The 17,328-nt window shown below is 35.5% G+C and overlaps 1 protein-coding gene across 2 annotated transcripts in view; it reads right to left on the reverse strand.

Annotated features, from left to right (window-relative positions):
• Window positions 1-2,434: 2,434 nt before the first annotated feature.
• The window catches only part of MOSPD2 (motile sperm domain containing 2), a 32,154-nt gene continuing 17,260 nt past the window's right edge, over window positions 2,435-17,328 (reverse strand). For both annotated transcript variants that reach the window (XM_057387531.1, XM_057387452.1), the window contains exons 9-15: window positions 13,440-13,610; window positions 11,153-11,265; window positions 7,739-7,835; window positions 7,014-7,110; window positions 6,237-6,366; window positions 4,995-5,097; window positions 2,435-4,483 (exon numbers count right to left, since the gene is read on the reverse strand). In XM_057387531.1, coding sequence (XP_057243514.1) covers window positions 4,337-4,483; window positions 4,995-5,097; window positions 6,237-6,366; window positions 7,014-7,110; window positions 7,739-7,835; window positions 11,153-11,265; window positions 13,440-13,610 — 858 coding nt within the window. In that variant the 3' untranslated portion in view covers window positions 2,435-4,336. The remainder of the gene's footprint in view (window positions 4,484-4,994; window positions 5,098-6,236; window positions 6,367-7,013; window positions 7,111-7,738; window positions 7,836-11,152; window positions 11,266-13,439; window positions 13,611-17,328) is intronic.

Consider the following 17,328-nt stretch of genomic DNA (forward strand, 5'->3'; position numbering starts at 1 on the left):
TTTCAGTATTTCAACCAATTCCAATACAGTACTGCACTAGTATTAAGAGAACAGATCAAGAGACCCTGAACTGRAATGAGAAAGCCTGTAGCAGTCCTGTGGGTGGGCTGCTGCTACATTTCAGATATGGTGAAGACAACAATGGGCAACTGATAAATAGTTGGGTTTTTTTCCCCTAAAGAACTTCGTATATGGACTCATTACTAACATCAGAAAGAATTGCCTAATGCAATCTAAAAAACATCAAGTGCTATTAACTGCAATCTTACAGCAGTAATTGAGCACACAGTGCTTCTTTCAGTGTTTAGGAAAACAGAAATTACTTAGAGCATGACAAACAGGAAGGCTGATGCACCACTCYTGTGAATAAAGGAAGCCAGGAGATGAGAGACCTGCTGGCAAAAATCTGGCAAGCTGCTTACTTTTTGCTCATACAGCTTGGGAATTCAGTGCTTCGCAAAGCAGTAATTACACAGATCGACCAGGAAGCTGGCTACATCAGTGCCGGGAAAGGTCAGCACATGGAACTTCACTCAGCTCCTCCACAAAGGAAAACCTCTCACCACTGCCATGYTCCTGGAGAGGTGGATTTCCTGTGCTTTATGTTTTGAGTTGTGTCTCTCTATTCCATGCACATTATATCATTGTGTGCAAACCTATAAAAGTGTCAAAAGCAAGAAAGGTGAGGCTCCAATTGAAAAGTGGCACTGAAACAATTCAGAAAGCTGTAAGTGGGAGTTTTGTTTCTCAAGAGCTGCAGGAGGCACAGARCCAGGAGCTGCTGATGCTGAAATATGCCACGGAAACAGGCAGACTGAAAAGCCTAATTGGAATCATCACTTACCATCACSTACCTGCGCTAACACAAACATAATGGAAATGTAGCAAATGCATAACGCCAGGCTGGGAATTCCTCAGTGAGCCATCTTCCAGGGAAAATAAGGCATGCACTGCAGAAGCTGACTGAAGATGTCTTTTTTAACCTCAGAAATGAGGACAAAACCCACTCTTCCTGGCTAATTAGAAGTGATTAGCTCTTGGTAAATTAATACACACACTGTACATAGACACCATTGTGTCTTGAACACAACACCCTATGGGGCTGCACCAGACCTAAACCAGTGAATTCTTGCAGCCACCTGTGATGGGCATTGCAGAATGCTCTGTTATTCTGACTGAATGCCCACTTTCACAACAAAGCCATAGAAATGSATGAACCAATATTCTGCTTATTAACAGAACAGCATTTACACCCTTATGCTGCCAGTGCAATACACAGGACCACTGAGACAGTGCAGACTTAAAATACTCTACCATTAAACCCCTTACAGTCAAAAAAAATCCATATAAACTAGCAACCTCGGGAAACAGGGACACAGAGCTTCTGAAAGCAAACAATAGAGACAAATTAGTTACAGCAGGGAATCACTGATGAAGTACAAAGGTAATTTAGAACCCCTGCTCCTGCCCCTGCTGCCTCCCACCAGCATGTTCTTTTTTTTTCTTTTACAAGATGTCTAATCTTTACTATGTAAAGTAAAATAACGAAGTTCAGAACAGGGAACAAAAATTCCTTGCTAAGAAAAGGAGTATTTGCTCTTTTGGAGCAACAAATTGCTAATTTTTCTGATTGCAGTCTTTGTTGTGTCTTAGTTGTCTGTAAAAGTCAAAATTAACTGCCAATCTACAATGAGGGAAAGGAAAACTAAATCTTAGATCTTGGTAGCTCATGTAATCAAATTCTATTTTGCCCCCGTTTGATAAACTGAGTTTCCCATAGCATGAAAAAATTAGAAAAATCTCGTTTCTTCTGGCCATTTTGGCTATCAAATCATGTTACTGGTGTGAATTCCGTAACCTCAATGTGTGTTAAGCACGAAACTTTCTGCAGTGAGACCCACTTCTAAGGGCTGGCAAACAAAATCTGAAACTATTAAAATGGAAAGCTTGGAAAATCCTGGGAAAATACTCTTGTGGTGATGGAAATGATCATGGTCTCAAAGAAGAAAAATACAAATTGACTGTTGTCCATTTCAAGTTAAAAAACATTACTATCACCTTTCCCCCCCCCCCCTTTTTTTTGTTATATATACATTTTTCCATTGTCTGTGTGCTGTTTAAACAATAGTTCTTTTTACCAAGATCCATATATATATATTAGTATTGTGTGGACTTGCTTCACCAGTTGTATGGTTCCACTGACATGCCAATATCCTGTGCTATGTGATTATGTCAGCCAYTCTGTCCAAGAAGCCATTATCACCTATTTTACATTTGTCTGACAAGTATCATCACAGCTTCTGTTCCACCACACACTATGGGTCATCACCATATTGACCCCTCCTCCCATATAAAGCATCCCCAGACTAACAAGAAAGTGAGAATCTCACAAGATACAGCTATTTTTAAAAGACTAAACATTCAAGATTATGTATTTCCTCGTATTTATTTTTAACTGTATTTTTCTAAAACATATTAAAATAGAAAAGATGTTCATCTGATTCATACAAAGAAAATACCAATAATAAAATAAGTAATAAAATACTGAAAATATATGAAAGCACCAAAACATTAAAATATTCATATTGGCAAAGACTCTAAGAATATATTTCTGGCAATTTTACAGTAAAGTGCTATTCAATCCACTCAAATTAAGGAATTGGCATTTTAATAGCATGGTTATTATTATCTTAAGGTTACAAATTACTTTGTTACTTTTCTTGCTAAGACAACAATCCATTTTGTTGGAAACAAAGCATTTGAGTTCCATGCATACAAAAATAACCCAAGTAACAGCTTCAYTATAGGCAGTTAACAATATAAATTGCCAACTCCTTGGGAATACAAAATACTGAGAAACAAACTAGGCAGAAATTATATCAGTGAAAAATTAAGAAAATGCAGATGTGGTAAACCATTGCATAAATTAAGAAAGGACAGAAGACTGTGCACCAAACATTGCCTTAGCCTTGCTTTTTACATGGTAATTTTTTTAGTAATCATTTACTGGCTTTATTAGTTAATCTGTTAGTAGTTAATCTGTTTATTAATGCTTTATTTTGAACTGCCCTTTTCTATTTCCTAGAAATAATCCTACATCACCAACACACTGTAAGCAAAAAGACAGAAGCAGAGTATGACCTTTATTTTTCCTTAATAATCACTTCTCATCTATTGAAGCAGACAAAACTAATAAATCTGTTACAAAGCCAATTTGTAGCAAAAATTAATTCAAGTAACATAATTAATTTTTAAATCTCTTAATGAGTGAAAATTTTAATGTATGAAAGATACCATCAGTCTCCTTTTAAGTTTTTATMATTTTAATATACATATTTACAGCAATGAGTACAAAGAATCCTTGTTAGCAAAGTTCTTTCGAGGTTCATGCACCATTTCCACAACAATTTCTGTGAAATGGCAGATGTAGTACTTTTATGTTGCCTTCAAGTGTATTTAATCTTCCTGTTTTGACTTGCTTTTTTCGTAATTTCATAGGTAATTTAACCATATTGCACAACTAGAGTAAGTTCTTACAATGACTATTTAACAGCCTTTTTATGAACCAATAAAAGGCCATMACAGTAAAGGAGTCAACTCCCACACTCCCTCTGTAACTTGAATACAAGCTGCTTTCAAAAAAAAAAAAAAATAGGAATAGTGTCTTGTCTTGTGCGTATATTACTTGGTAAGATAWGTTTACAATAACTTTTCATTTAAAAGCAGCACAAAAATAAGGAATTTAACCAATGAAAGCAATGAATCTGAATTATCAAAATAATTACTAACATCAAATATCTTCCTTTATGTGCATGTACATACACAGATTATAGAAAAAAATCTACCTGTACTACATAATTTCTGTAAATTTTCCTGGATGAACAGATTAAGCTTAGAATACACTGAGTCRACTGCTTGCATCTTCTGTGGGAGTAATTCAGAATGTAAGAATGAATATGATGAAAAGAAATGAAACATTTTATTTAAAGTAGTCGAAAGAGGAAAAAAAAGCTAAACGTTCTTAAATAACATTGTATTTGGTTTTCTCCTTCMAGTTCAGTAGTTTTTATTGAGTTGTACAGTGAAAATAGGTCCTAGCTTTAACATCTTCCTTATGCCCTATTCTAAGTGTCAATTTAGACAATAATTTCAGTAATTTCGTTTGCTGGTCATTCATTTCTTGTCTCTCTTTTTCCCAGTAAACTGTTTCTTGTTCATTGCTGTAGGCTCACAAACCTCATTTTGGCAGTTCCAGAATCCAAGTGCAGCACTGCAATCATTTTTTCTCCAACCAACCATGGTAGGCAGCAGCACATTCAGGGCACAGTAATTCCTCTTAGCTTCTCTGGGCRTTTGCCAGGTAGAAGCAGAAGGCAGCAACAGTAACTGACAGCAACGACAGAACAACTGACAACTGCTGGAACCAGAGGCAGCGATTCATCTGCTCTTCAAGTCTTTTATTAATCTGCAGTAAATGAGTTAGCTGAAAAYAGAACAGTTTCATTAAGTTAGAATTACTGCACTTGAAAGTACTTGGCAATTTTGAGCTATTTTGGCAATAACTATAAGCACAGAAAAGAAAAAAGGCCTTCTCACAGTGGTTTCTCAGCAAAACCTCTTTTATCACTACACACTTCAGAATCTGTTCCACTAAAGGAGTTTGAGATGTTAAGTTACAGAAAACCAAGATGGCCTGTATCAAGGAGGTGACATCTTTACACTCAGAGTAAATGATGCCACTGATGCCTATTATCCCAGGTCTGCATATACACAAGAAGAATAAGCAAACTGCATTGAAAAGTAGTGTTTTATTAAATCATTATCATTGAACAAAATAATTAAAATCACTATCACTGATGTAGTTTCTTTCAATTGCTGAGGTGTTAAACAATATAATTTACAAAATACCAAAAAAGGTTCAGTAAAAACCCTTTTTATCTCTAGCWCATTCTATAATTCTGTTGAATATTTAGCACAAAAGAATATACTATTACCTGTATATGCAAATCTTCATTAGTTTTTGCTGGAATATTAAATGCATTGTCTTTTAATGTCAGAGAAGAAGGCTTACTACTTTCTATGACGTGACACCTCAGCCTATGAAAAGGGAACAAGAATACACCAAAAGTCACAAATTTAATGCAATATTGTATAATTAACAGCACACAATCCATCTAAAGTGGATAAAGTATTYGCACATATAAGATTTAAGAGAATAATTATAATGACACTGCAGTTAGTCTARGTTTAACAAAAAGTAAAGGTAAGGGTAGTATTCATTAATAATTAATGTTCACAGCACACTTGTAATSAAATAACCTCTCTCTATTGTTTCAGAGTCTGTCCTTGAAAAAAACGAAACAAATTGCAACATTTATGAAAGGAAGCTTAAGGCCACTCACATGATGTAGTGGCCACTCACATGATGTAGATTTTATTCAGAAGGGAAGTAAGGGATAAGCACTTGAAGCAAACACATAGCAAGATTCAGGCATCAAGACTGACAGAATACTTTTTCCACGGTAGCTTTGGCCATGAGGAGCTCCAAAAAAAAAAAAAAAAAACCCAAAAACCCACAGAAAAACCCCAGGAACAATCTAAGGCAAAAAAACCAGTCAAAACTGCAGTGAACTTTTCATAGAGATGTTCAGTGATACAACCCAGTGTGATTGGATGAAAGAGAAGAGTAACAGGTGCATTTAAAAAAGTTTATGGGAAAATGTATTTTTCTAGTAATATCTTTCATCACTAAATATTGAAAATACACATATGAACATGTGATATGTTTTACAGAAATTTTGTACAAAATTCTGATTTCCCCTAGTAGAAAGGGAATACTTTTAATATTGTCTACAAATTAGTTTTGCATTTACTAAGTCTGCTTTCCTTGATTTCTTCCCTCTAGAAAACCAAGTGACACATTCTTATTAAAAAACCAAACCCCCTATTGTTCGTTTGTGTTGCCACATGCATTGATATTTTTTCCACTTAACTCTTAATCAGAACAAGAACAACAGCAATCAAAAGAGAAGAGTACGTGCAGAATACCATGATATTTTATTCATTAAACCCACATCTAATCAGTTAGAACAAAAGTTTCAGCAATGTATTTTGATCAGTAAGCACAGAAGGTTTGGAGAATCCTTCATTGACTATGATACACAAGTGCTATAAATCAGCTAAATAATAAAAGCTTAAAAACCCCAAACGCTATTAACAGAAAAACATATGCTCACCTGTGTTCCATCACTTTGGTCCTAGGGACTTCTTTCCAAAATTGAGTCAGTTCTGGTACTCCTGCTCCAGAAGACTGGTCCATTTCTGCTGCCATTATAAGGAAACGATCCTGCAGAGAAGCTGCAAAACCTGCCCTCAAGGAAGGGAAAAAATAAAAGCAACAGTGTACTTAGTTAAAATGACAATATTACAAGGAACACGAAAGCATTTTGAACAAAAGTGCCAAAAAATGAGAGCTTTTTTATTGCAGGACACCAGACACTGACTTACTAAAAATAAAATCAAAGAAGTCATTCTCTAAAACTCAATAATTCTGATTAGTTTTCCCAAAATTGCATGGATTCATTGTAACAGCACTCTTTTCATCTGGAAAGCACAAAGACAACCCAAAATTTTGTAAAGAATACATTTTCCAGCAAATTCACCTGTCCTTCCTTGCAACAATTTAGGAAACTGATTTACTGCAGATAAACTCCAACTGTAATAATGAACAGGTGAGACAACTGCCACTCAGACTTTTTGTTTTTCAAGACAAGAAACAGAATGGGCTGCAGACGAGAGCTGCTTATGCCTGAGAGGAGCAGTAATCAGCACAGGCATTTAATGCTTTCTGACATCCATGTTTTTGTAACCAATAGTAACATTCTCATGTAGAGTCAAGTAGACATGGGCAGCAGTCAGTCTCTCACACTAACAACCATCAGTGTCCAGAGCATCAGTCCAGTAACACAACTTGCCCAGATTCCTTATAAATCCTATTTTAAGTTTTTACTTACCTCCATGAAGAGAGACTATTATATCTAATGATGTGCCAGGTTCACAGCTGCTGTTACTGGGTTTAACCCTGTATTTTTCAGGAGCAGTTGTTCTCACCTATAAAACAAGAAATACAGAGGATACAGTAAGTGCACGTATGAACTACGATTGTTTCATAACTTCTCTCATTCTATAATAACTACATCCCCAAAAGCTTCTATTATAGGACAAGTCCAAAATACATCATTTTATAGGTGGAATAGGACTCTTGCAAATCCCTTTTTCCTCCCTTTCTACTGCTTCTATTCTATTTTCTTGCATTTGCTATTTTTTTTTGCATACGTATTTAAAAACAGTCAAGAACATGTTATAATTTTTAATATAAAAATATTAAAACTTCAGTTAATGTGCAGAGAATGCAAAAAAAAAGGAAAAAACCCACAAAGATGCAAGTAAACTCAGTATTGCTGAATCAAATATCATAGTATCACTCTCACTAAAAAACTAACCAACACTTTAGCTTTATTTTATTCAGTGCTTCAAAGATGTGTAATAATTATCCCCTTTGAGGTGGTACATCGTAGGCACAAATTCAGCCAGATTTCTTTGATCTGCTTTAAACATCATAACACAATAAAAATAATTGCTTGTAAAATGGATTGAATAGGAATTCTTCCTCATTACACAAAACAAGAAAAAGTTCCACATTACTAAAAGTAAACTAGGCCACATGTAAAACACTTACTTTAAAAGCCACTACATTTTTAGTGACGTTTGTGAGAACTATCAAACATTTTTTCTCTCCAGTTTCTTTGGATCCAAAATACAGCTCTTCTGCTGGGCTAATAGGAAATTTAGAAAGAATTAGTTTCTTCAGATTATCTTCACAACRTATCACAGAAAAAAAATCTGACCACACTTCCAGGAAAATAAAATATTTTCTACTCTGCAGCTACAGTCAGCGTAAACAGATTTTCATTAAAAAAAAATGAAAAGTGAAGCTCAGGGTTGACTCATGACAAGCAGAACTAGCTGCCTCAGCTGATTACTGCCCTTSACTTCTGCCCTCTGTAACACAGGAACAGCCAATAGATATATGGAGTCACCTAGTGCATCTCTGGGCAGTGTGTTAAGGGAAAGCATCATTGATTTTAATYTATGCTCATTTTAAGGACTAAAAGGTGTCACAGACAGGGAGTAATTTCCACCTCGAATATCTATCCTTGTAATGAATATAGTGCACACAAAAAAGAAGGCAGATATCCACAACTGGCAATCATTTCAACCACAGCTAAATTCACTTGTACTTATGAGTCAGTCTTCACATACTTGTGGTGTCACATGCATAAATAGTTGTTTTTAATATTTTTGTGCAATTAAGAGAATCATGCATGAAATATTTTTAAACCACATCAAACTAACACAACTCCTTTTGGATAAGCATTCAAATGAACACAAGAAGGTAAAAAGTAAGGCATGCTCATATAATACAAATTGAAAGGAAACTTGAGTAGCAAGTGAAGAACTTTTCTTTCATTATGTCACGAAGAGCACACAAAGAACTGCCATACTACTCTGTACTACAGAACTGTATATTCATTTTCAAATCACGTGACTTTCATCCCACATCCTCTTTTTAGAATGCCAATTTCATGTCAGTTTGAGCTCCTCCTCAAAAGACCTCCTTTTAYAGCACCAATCCTCTCTTCTCTAAAACCACTGTATGAAGTCAGAAAAAAATCCCTTGGTGGTGCAGAGCAAGCCTCAACAYCCATGCCAGAAGCAGATTCCAGTGGTGACTGATGTTGGGGTGCTGATGCTTTACAATGYATTAATCATATCACATGACAAGACTACTTCGTTTGTGGTGGTGAAGAAGGAAGTGTGCCAAATAAGGTAGAAACCAAAAGCTGATGGATTTAAAACAGCTTCATAGGGAAATTCTCTCTCWTTCTCCTCTCAGTATGTTTTCATTTCCAGATTCTCAACTCAAGTAACCAATGCTARGGAAGGGAAGGATTGTAGCTGCAACATATTTTAGCTATGGTAATACTGTCCCTASTGCAGCTGTGTGTAACACTGATTGYAAGATAACATTAACTATCRTTAAAACAAGCCACAAAAARARATCAAGRGAAGGAATAYTCTGCCAGAGCCATTCTGATATTTCTTGTTCTACCAACTGTGGCCATTGACCACAAAGAGGAAAAAAAAAAGGCTTGGCGGCCACCACTGTATGCCTCTTGTCTGTGAAATCAAGTGCCACAGTGTTGGGGGAGGGTATATAGCTACTAGGAGGGTGGGTTGTTTAAACAAAAACCCAAGCATTTAAATTTTTACAGAAGCACAAATTTCTTTACTCTGATGTGTGTGACATAACCAGCTTGTACTAGAAATTCTTGTACCACAACACACCAGCAGCTGCTCTTCTGCCAGACAGTACAAGGAAACTGCTGCTTTTTGTCTGACCAAACAAATTCATTTATTGAGGAGGAAAGTCAGAGGCAGCCTTTCAGTGTGAGGGACATAAGGCATATACAACAGTGGTCTAAATGAGGGAGACAGCTGACTCATGAGCATGACTACAAATACAAGAAACAAAAGGGCACAAGGACCCAGCTTTGGTCCACGATTTTATGGTGCCAGGGCTGCAGTGCCTCTGTTCCCTGGTCAGGCTCCAGAGGCTCATCCTTTCAGAGGGCAATGCTGGAAGAYCAGCAGGGATGTAAGTTAATCATGGTGGCAGAGATTATGGTCTTGGTGATAGGTGCCATAACTGGTTATAAAGGGCACTAGATTTTTATTGGTTCAATCAACTTCAGTTAAATGTTCTGAGAATCAGTGCAGGAAAATGAAAACTAGTTTATAGAGAGGTAGAACATTAAAAAAGAGCAACAGCTGCACTCAGGAGTTTAAGAAACAAACCAAACAAACAGCAAGGACAATGGAGACACCATATTTTATTTTCCATGACAGCAAGACKACAAGTATTAATACCTCAATACTTGATCAAGTTTACTCTTCCATGTGTTGCAGTTCATGTAAGTTACTTACATGCAATGGCAGTTTGAAGTATTTTAAAAGTAAAAAAGGTACAATTTCTGGGGGGGTGTTTTTGCTTGTTTGGAACTTTTTTGTTGTCTTCTTATGATTTTGGCCCTTTTTTTTTTATTTTAATTAAAAACTGGACAGAAAAGCACATCTATATTTCTCATTGTCCCAGAAAATTTTTAACMTTCTTTTATAATCACAGTTCTGCAGTCTATGCCTTTGTCTTGCCATAGGAGAAACTAAGGCTATACAGAGGAGGTTTATCATTTCAAAATTAGGAAAAATGGACACATATAAAATATTTTTATGCTAATGAGCATGTCATCAAATTAATTCCAAAACTAATTAATTGCAGCACTTAAAAAGTTAGCTAAGAAATTACCTAAAAATTAGATATTTTCTTCATTCATCTAATAGCAAACTGAAAGTGAAAATAAAAGTTAACATCTAAACCAAATCCTAAACAAGCATCTTAACCTAAAAGGCAGTAAAAAGAAAAAGTGATATTGGCTAATTTATTTCTTTTCTCTAGTTCAATGACAAAAAGCAAATTAACTGCAAGATGTAGCATCTTGGACAACACAAGCTTCTGGGTAGATATGTCATTTACACAGTGCCCTTTCCACACAAAATTAATTGGACTCCTTCATTAAGTTTAACTTGTGCAAACTACTAGTGTAGACATTTATRCCACCATAAGCTAAAAGATTTCAAGCAAGATTTAACAGTGAAAATTGCCTTGATAGAACATTGGGTTTTTTAAACCAATGTAATCAAACAATGTCAAACCACAGCTCTTGTTACAGATAAGCACAGGTTTAACTTAGTCAGATGGCTTCCCAAAATAAGCAAAACACTTCTACAATTCTATGGATTATACATCTGTTTGTACAAAAAGTATGCCAATCTTTGGTGACACCAAAAGATTCACTAAAAACCGGCAAAACCAGAAAAATTCTTTGAGCTTTTTGAAAATCCTTTTTAAAAAGTTGTTTATAAATTGTTTTCTTCTAATAATCTGAAAAAGTGTATTTTGAAAACCAACTAGGTCACTACTCAAGTGTCCAAGGCACATTGTAAAAAGAAAATTAAAGAAAATTATTATTACCTGATATGTAATAAAGGTCCTTTAAAAGTGGTTAATGCTTTCTTTGCATTTTTTGGTTTGACCTCTGTTTTGTCAGTTTCCTCTGTTTTGGAAATCTGCTCTACAGAATTCATCTGAGTGAAAATGATAGTTATAATGATTAACTAGAAACCTGGAKTACACATGACAGAATCATGCAGGTATTTCAAAGAACATGATGAGGCTTATTTCAACAGTTTACATATTGCAGACCAAGCTTAATATATATTCAGTCCCTGAAGCTGCTTGAAGTCCACTGAATAAAAAGTTACTATAATAAGTTACCTAACACATTTACATGCATGCAACTTTCGCTTTGTTTTTTTCCCATGTATTTTCCTGATGCTCAGGTTGGTTTTTGAAAACTCCTGAACTATAACACTAAGTTATAGTTAAATATATAATATTGTAAAGCATTGGTATTATTAATCCACTCCAAATTAAAATTAAAACATGTCCCAATACAATCACTGTTACACTGAACAGAAAACACAGTAACAAATCCACACTTCGTTGCTTTGCAGGACTGCTATACATATCTTTATTGCTWTTAGATGAAACTCTGAAGTACTGCAGAACATAAAAGAAATAATGCTGATTGAATTGGTGCTTTCAAAACTGCAGGTATATCYTAGGTTCTGAGGATTTTCTTCTTTAACATGAAGAAAATACATGCAAAACAGGGCAGGTACTGTGGGGATGCAGAAGACTAAAAGAATTAGTGACATCATGATTCCAGATCAGTTGCTGAAGAGTTTGCTTAGCCTCTTTTTTATTCCATTTTTAATACAGAGAAAAGAAATGAAAAGAATTCAGTTCATGCAAGTTTGAAGCATGGGAATGAAAGGAATACAAAACTTTATATGAAATAAACATATAAAAAGAAACCACACAGCAACTTTTTTTTTATAATTATATAAAAGTGATAGTAAAAGGTTAGTATGTAAATACACTGCACTAGTTATATGCTGGACTTCGTTCTACAWAAACCACCAGAAAAAATATTACTATAGAACACAAAAGTGGAGGCACCTACAGGACAGGCACTTACTAACCAAGTTTATCACTCATGATTCCCTGGACTGAAAAAAAATTGAGTAGCACCTTGATTACACTGTATAAAAGTGAAAATGGTTATTTGCTTTATGGTATTTCAAGAGTTAAAAAAGTAAAAAATCCAAAATACCCCAAGTAAGCAGAAAGCTAAGTCACCCAAGCAAAGTGAAAACCAACAAACACTGAGGCTTATTAAGCACCAAAGGCAACTCACACATTGAGCTGAAATTTTCCATGTTTCCATATCTGAGAATCACAGCTTGAAAAATGTGCTACAAGCAAAACAGCTACTGAGTCTCTAACCACAGTTATGTAATGCTCCCTTTTGACCCTAAGGTCAGAAAAATATTTTTCTTTTTCTTTTTTTTTTAAAGCTGGCCAAGTTGCCCATAACAGCTGGACTACTTMGTGAGCTGTGCATTTTAAATTACTCTGACAAAACTGGAATGGTAAATGAAACTGTATTCTACTCCATTAAACAGAAGTTTTGCAAGTCATATTCCAAAATTAATTACGGTAATAAAGTAGTGAATTTCAGATTTTTTCTACTATTTTCAAGAGCAATATCCCCAATTACTACCACAGCATATYCCTTAATATCACTTCATATGAATTTGTGTAAAGCAATGCCCTTATTTGTGGATAAGCAACGCTACAGGAAGATTACGTTGCAAAACACGATTGATGGAGCAGGAATACAATTTCTCCTGAGAATAAATTAAAACATTTATATGTTGAGATTTTATCAATAATTTAGGAAAGCAAATTAACATCCAGTAGAGTATAAATATTTAACTTAATATTTTCTCATGTATGTACTGATTTAAACATCTGAGAAAACTAGATATATTTCAGAATGTACACCACTAGATACTCCAAAATTAAAAATAAACCAACTAAAAGGACCCATTGAAAACAAAGCAGAAACCTTTTTCATTTTACTGTGCAATTCACTATATTCCAAGARACAGACTAAATATTTGGTGCACATTTTATGCATTCTGAAGCATCAAACTTGTCTTAAGAGACCAAGAGACAAGGTTGAAACTACAATTAAAATTTTTYAGTTTTCCTGGGCTCTTTGGTCAAGTTGAAAGACAGAAAAACTGTTAAAGAAATAYAACACAAAGCCAAACAAGTAACCAAAATTATATTCCTCTTGTACCACTCGGTACCCATCTAGCTAGTCTTGCCCAAATCTTCAGTCAGATACCTTTTTCTGATTAAGATTTTGTGCTTCATTCAGCTCCCCAGACTCCCTGGTGTCTGCATCCATCTCTTCCTTACTTTCATGCTCATCTTCACTTGTAATGGGCCCATTTTCACATAATGGAGTTTGAAAATCATCATCAACCAATGGAGGATAACTGTAYTTAAAAGAATCCTAAAAGATAAAGAGATTTATAAAAGACGTATTATTTAAGGGGATGAGAAGTGCCTTCTCTAGTATTTTTTTAAAATGGAAACACTGTCATTGCTTCTTGTTTCACATTACTTTTAGGTTTCATTTATCCATTTCAAGTTACACTCCTGTGCAGAAAGCTGGCACCAACAGCTTTTTTGTCCTCAATAGACAAACAGTCATCCAGCGAAGCCAGTAAACTATTCTATTCACATCAGAACTGCAGAAGCTGGTCTATCAAGAGTCAGCATTCAGACTTATTGCTGAGGTTCTCTTCTTAGTTCTAGAAAATGTGGTTTTAATCTTATGACAGCTATTTCTAAAAAYATTCCAAAAGTGATGAAAATCATCAGTTGTTCCTTGCATAACAGCTTCATAATGACCAGTTTAAAAGAAGGAAATAAACCCCAAAACCATGAAGCAACTCCAAATAACCCCTAACCTTAAGGTTATTCTGTTGTGCAGAGCTTCCAGCTTCCCCTTATCCAAACCAATAAAAAGCCTTTTCACTCCCTTCCAGCATATGATGAAAGGCATGTGACAAAGTGACCTTAAGAGAGGGAAATTAATTTTGCTGCATGTTTCACTTGACCTTGTTAATCCATGCTGCTGGATAGCTTCAACAGCTGAACAAATCTCATCAGTGGGACAATTCAAAGTCCTACACTTCATAGTCACAACGACTAAGTTTCAGTGATATGGGTACACCTACTTACTTCGTGAAAATCTCAGCCAGGTAAACAAGACAGATTTATTCAATGCCTGATACATCCATTCTACAGACTTATGGTCTCTTTTACAGTGGATCTAGAGAATTCACACTACAATTTTTGTAGAGGTATCTTAATCAGACTAATGATATTTTCTAAGGTTACATGTACACAGTGGCCATGAAGTCATATGCAAGCTTAGTCATGTCTTAACTTCGGGCCATTGATCTACATAAGGTACTTCCAGTAAAACCATGGGCTATCAATTTAGATACCAGGTGAAGAGCGCAGCAGTTGCACATGTTCAATATTGGCAACAGTTGAGAAAATCACAATCAATTCATCCTTGTTAAATCCAACTTCTGACAAAGAAAGACTGAGCAAAATGACAAATTAAAACCCTACTGTGTGTACATGACTTGCATCAAAGTGTATACTGTATGCACATCAGTCTCATAGAAAATTTTACTGAAGAGGCAACAAGTCTCCMTGGTCAGTCAGAAATGTGCATGCCTTAAGAACTGCACTGTTCCATCATCTGGACCATTCMAGCAGCTGGAAATGGTGGAATGTGTGATACAATAGACAGGAAAGCCAGAAAACACTGAGTCAGTATACATATATTACTAAATGAAAAATATTACCAAGTGGCTCTTAGCACCTAACCCAAATTTTTCAGGCTGACTAGCATTAGCTTGCTCCTAGATCTAACTTGGGCAATTTTGAGAAGGTCTCAAAAGAAACCTGCTATAAAGAAAGTGACCTCTGTGCACTATGGACAAGGGTAACTCACAGATTCATGGTGTGTAGCATGTATGGATTAACAATATGGTAATAGCCACAGCCAACAGACACTGGTGAGGACTTGAATGTAACTCAGATCAAATTCATATTCCAAAGCCTGCAAAATYCAAGTTTCTGTTTTCTAAAATTAGTTTTAATGCTTTTGATACTCTGAAGACACCTTTGTCCCCTAGTTGTCTAAAATCAAGCATGTAATATTCCTTCTTTCTCAGCTGGCTGACAGTCAATCGAAGGATTTTAAAGCTAAGGAAAGTTTCTGATTAATCTTCTAAGTGACCCTGAGAAAGACTTAAAACATACTTAAAGACAACTTCACTGAGACATTGAAGCTTGGAGGCTTCCAACAGATACAAATAGCAGTTCCCTTAGTTAAGCAATCACTAAATTCAAGTTCAACATGATTAATTCTACAGATTTTTTTTGTTACTTCCAGAATTGGTCTCTAACATTTTTCCAGAATACAAAGAACAATAGTTCTTGCAGTGGAATCCAGGTATCTCCCCAAATTAACCAGACAAATTATCTGCTCCCCTAGTTGTTTACATGTGGCAATATCTGGCTCTTCAAAGTTGGATCCTAGTAGGGGACACAGCAGAAAGGAGTCTTACAGTTACTGTATTGAATATAAAGGATGCACAAAATATGCTGTGCTCTCCACTGGCATTGCACTCATCGCAAATATGAAAATCTGTAACTAAATGTGTGGAAATCAAACATGACAGAAAGAGAATTGGAAGGACGCAAAAAAAAATTACCTCACAAACAAAATCAAACACTAGAGTGAAAAATGGAAGGAATCAATTTGTGCAAGTCAGATACTGCATTTAAAAAAACCCAGGCCTGAAAATACTTATAATGGTGAATCGTACTCTATTCAGTTGCCTTAAGAGAAGCCAAGATTAATAACATCAAGAAAAGCTAAATTCAGAGAAAAGATCATAAAGTTGTTTTTTTTGTCTGGTCACTAAAAAACTCCTTGCTATTAGAGAGATGCAAAGATCCTGCTTTACTGTATATACTGAAGAAAACTTACAAAGAAAGATCTAGAGCACAATTTGGAGTCTCAGTAGCTGCTAACAATTCTTCCAAATCATGACAGTTCTGAGGTTAAAAGCTGAAAACACCCATCAAGTGAAACTCAGTAGTCAGATAAAGCATATGCTGGTTCAAAGAATGAGGCTCTTAATAATACAGGGCAGAGATACAGCCGTTTTTCTGAAATTGTCAAAACCTTTGGTGTCCTTGTTACGCAAATTTACAAATTCTGCCACTGCAACTTCCTACCCCAGACAAATGATCTGGATAAGCTGCCTCCATGATTCTGAAACTTGATAATGCTCTCAGAAGATGGGCAACATGGAACCAGCTTGATCAACAAACACTAACCAGCAGTGAAACCTTTCAGGACCAAGGCAGGATTAGAGATAACACTAAGATTGCATGTTCCATCAGATGCTTCAGGAGGCGATTTAGGAAAACCACAAATTCTTTCTTTAAAGACATAACAAACTACTAGATAAGATGGTCTAACCTAATTTACTACTTACTTACTATTATACCTAAATATTAGGTAAGATAGCCTAAAAAGCAGATACAGTAGATACTCAGTTTTAATGAGGAAAAAACTTGCCCCTCTATTGCAACAGTAAGATAATACCACAGGAGCCAGGCCCAGAACCACTGCTGAAACAACATTCAGTTCCTTACTGAAGCCACTTCAGATATCATCAGCCCTTCCCTCAATGCCCATTACTAAGTTCAGCAATTTCAGCTTTCTTGCACATGAGAAAGTTCTTATGTGAGACTGGGGAGTCAGGAAAAGGCTATCTTTTCTCCAGAGTCTCATGCAAAAGCACTTTTTAAATGGTGTTAATCTCAGTCAAATAAAAAATAAGGTAACATTCTTTTATGTTCTCCAAACAAGTTTCMTATGTTCTGGCCACAGTAACACTACCCTGAATTCATATACAAAGGAACGTGGCCTCCCCTGTTATTGCTGAAACACAACCCTCCTCCATATTGTTACYGCTATAATGACAGAAATATTTCAGAAAATAAAAGGTACAAAAATGACAATTAAAAGTAACTCCCCTGCAGTAGGCTTATTCTACTACCATAAATGGCATATAAACATTTTAAAGCATCATTTTTCTCCAAATCTATTATAAAGATTATGCAATAGTGAT

This window comes from Malurus melanocephalus, unplaced genomic scaffold (genome assembly GCF_030028575.1).
Source record: "Malurus melanocephalus ecotype Western Australia unplaced genomic scaffold, MMel_1.1 scaffold_1, whole genome shotgun sequence".
NCBI classification, from domain to species: Eukaryota; Metazoa; Chordata; class Aves; order Passeriformes; family Maluridae; genus Malurus; species Malurus melanocephalus.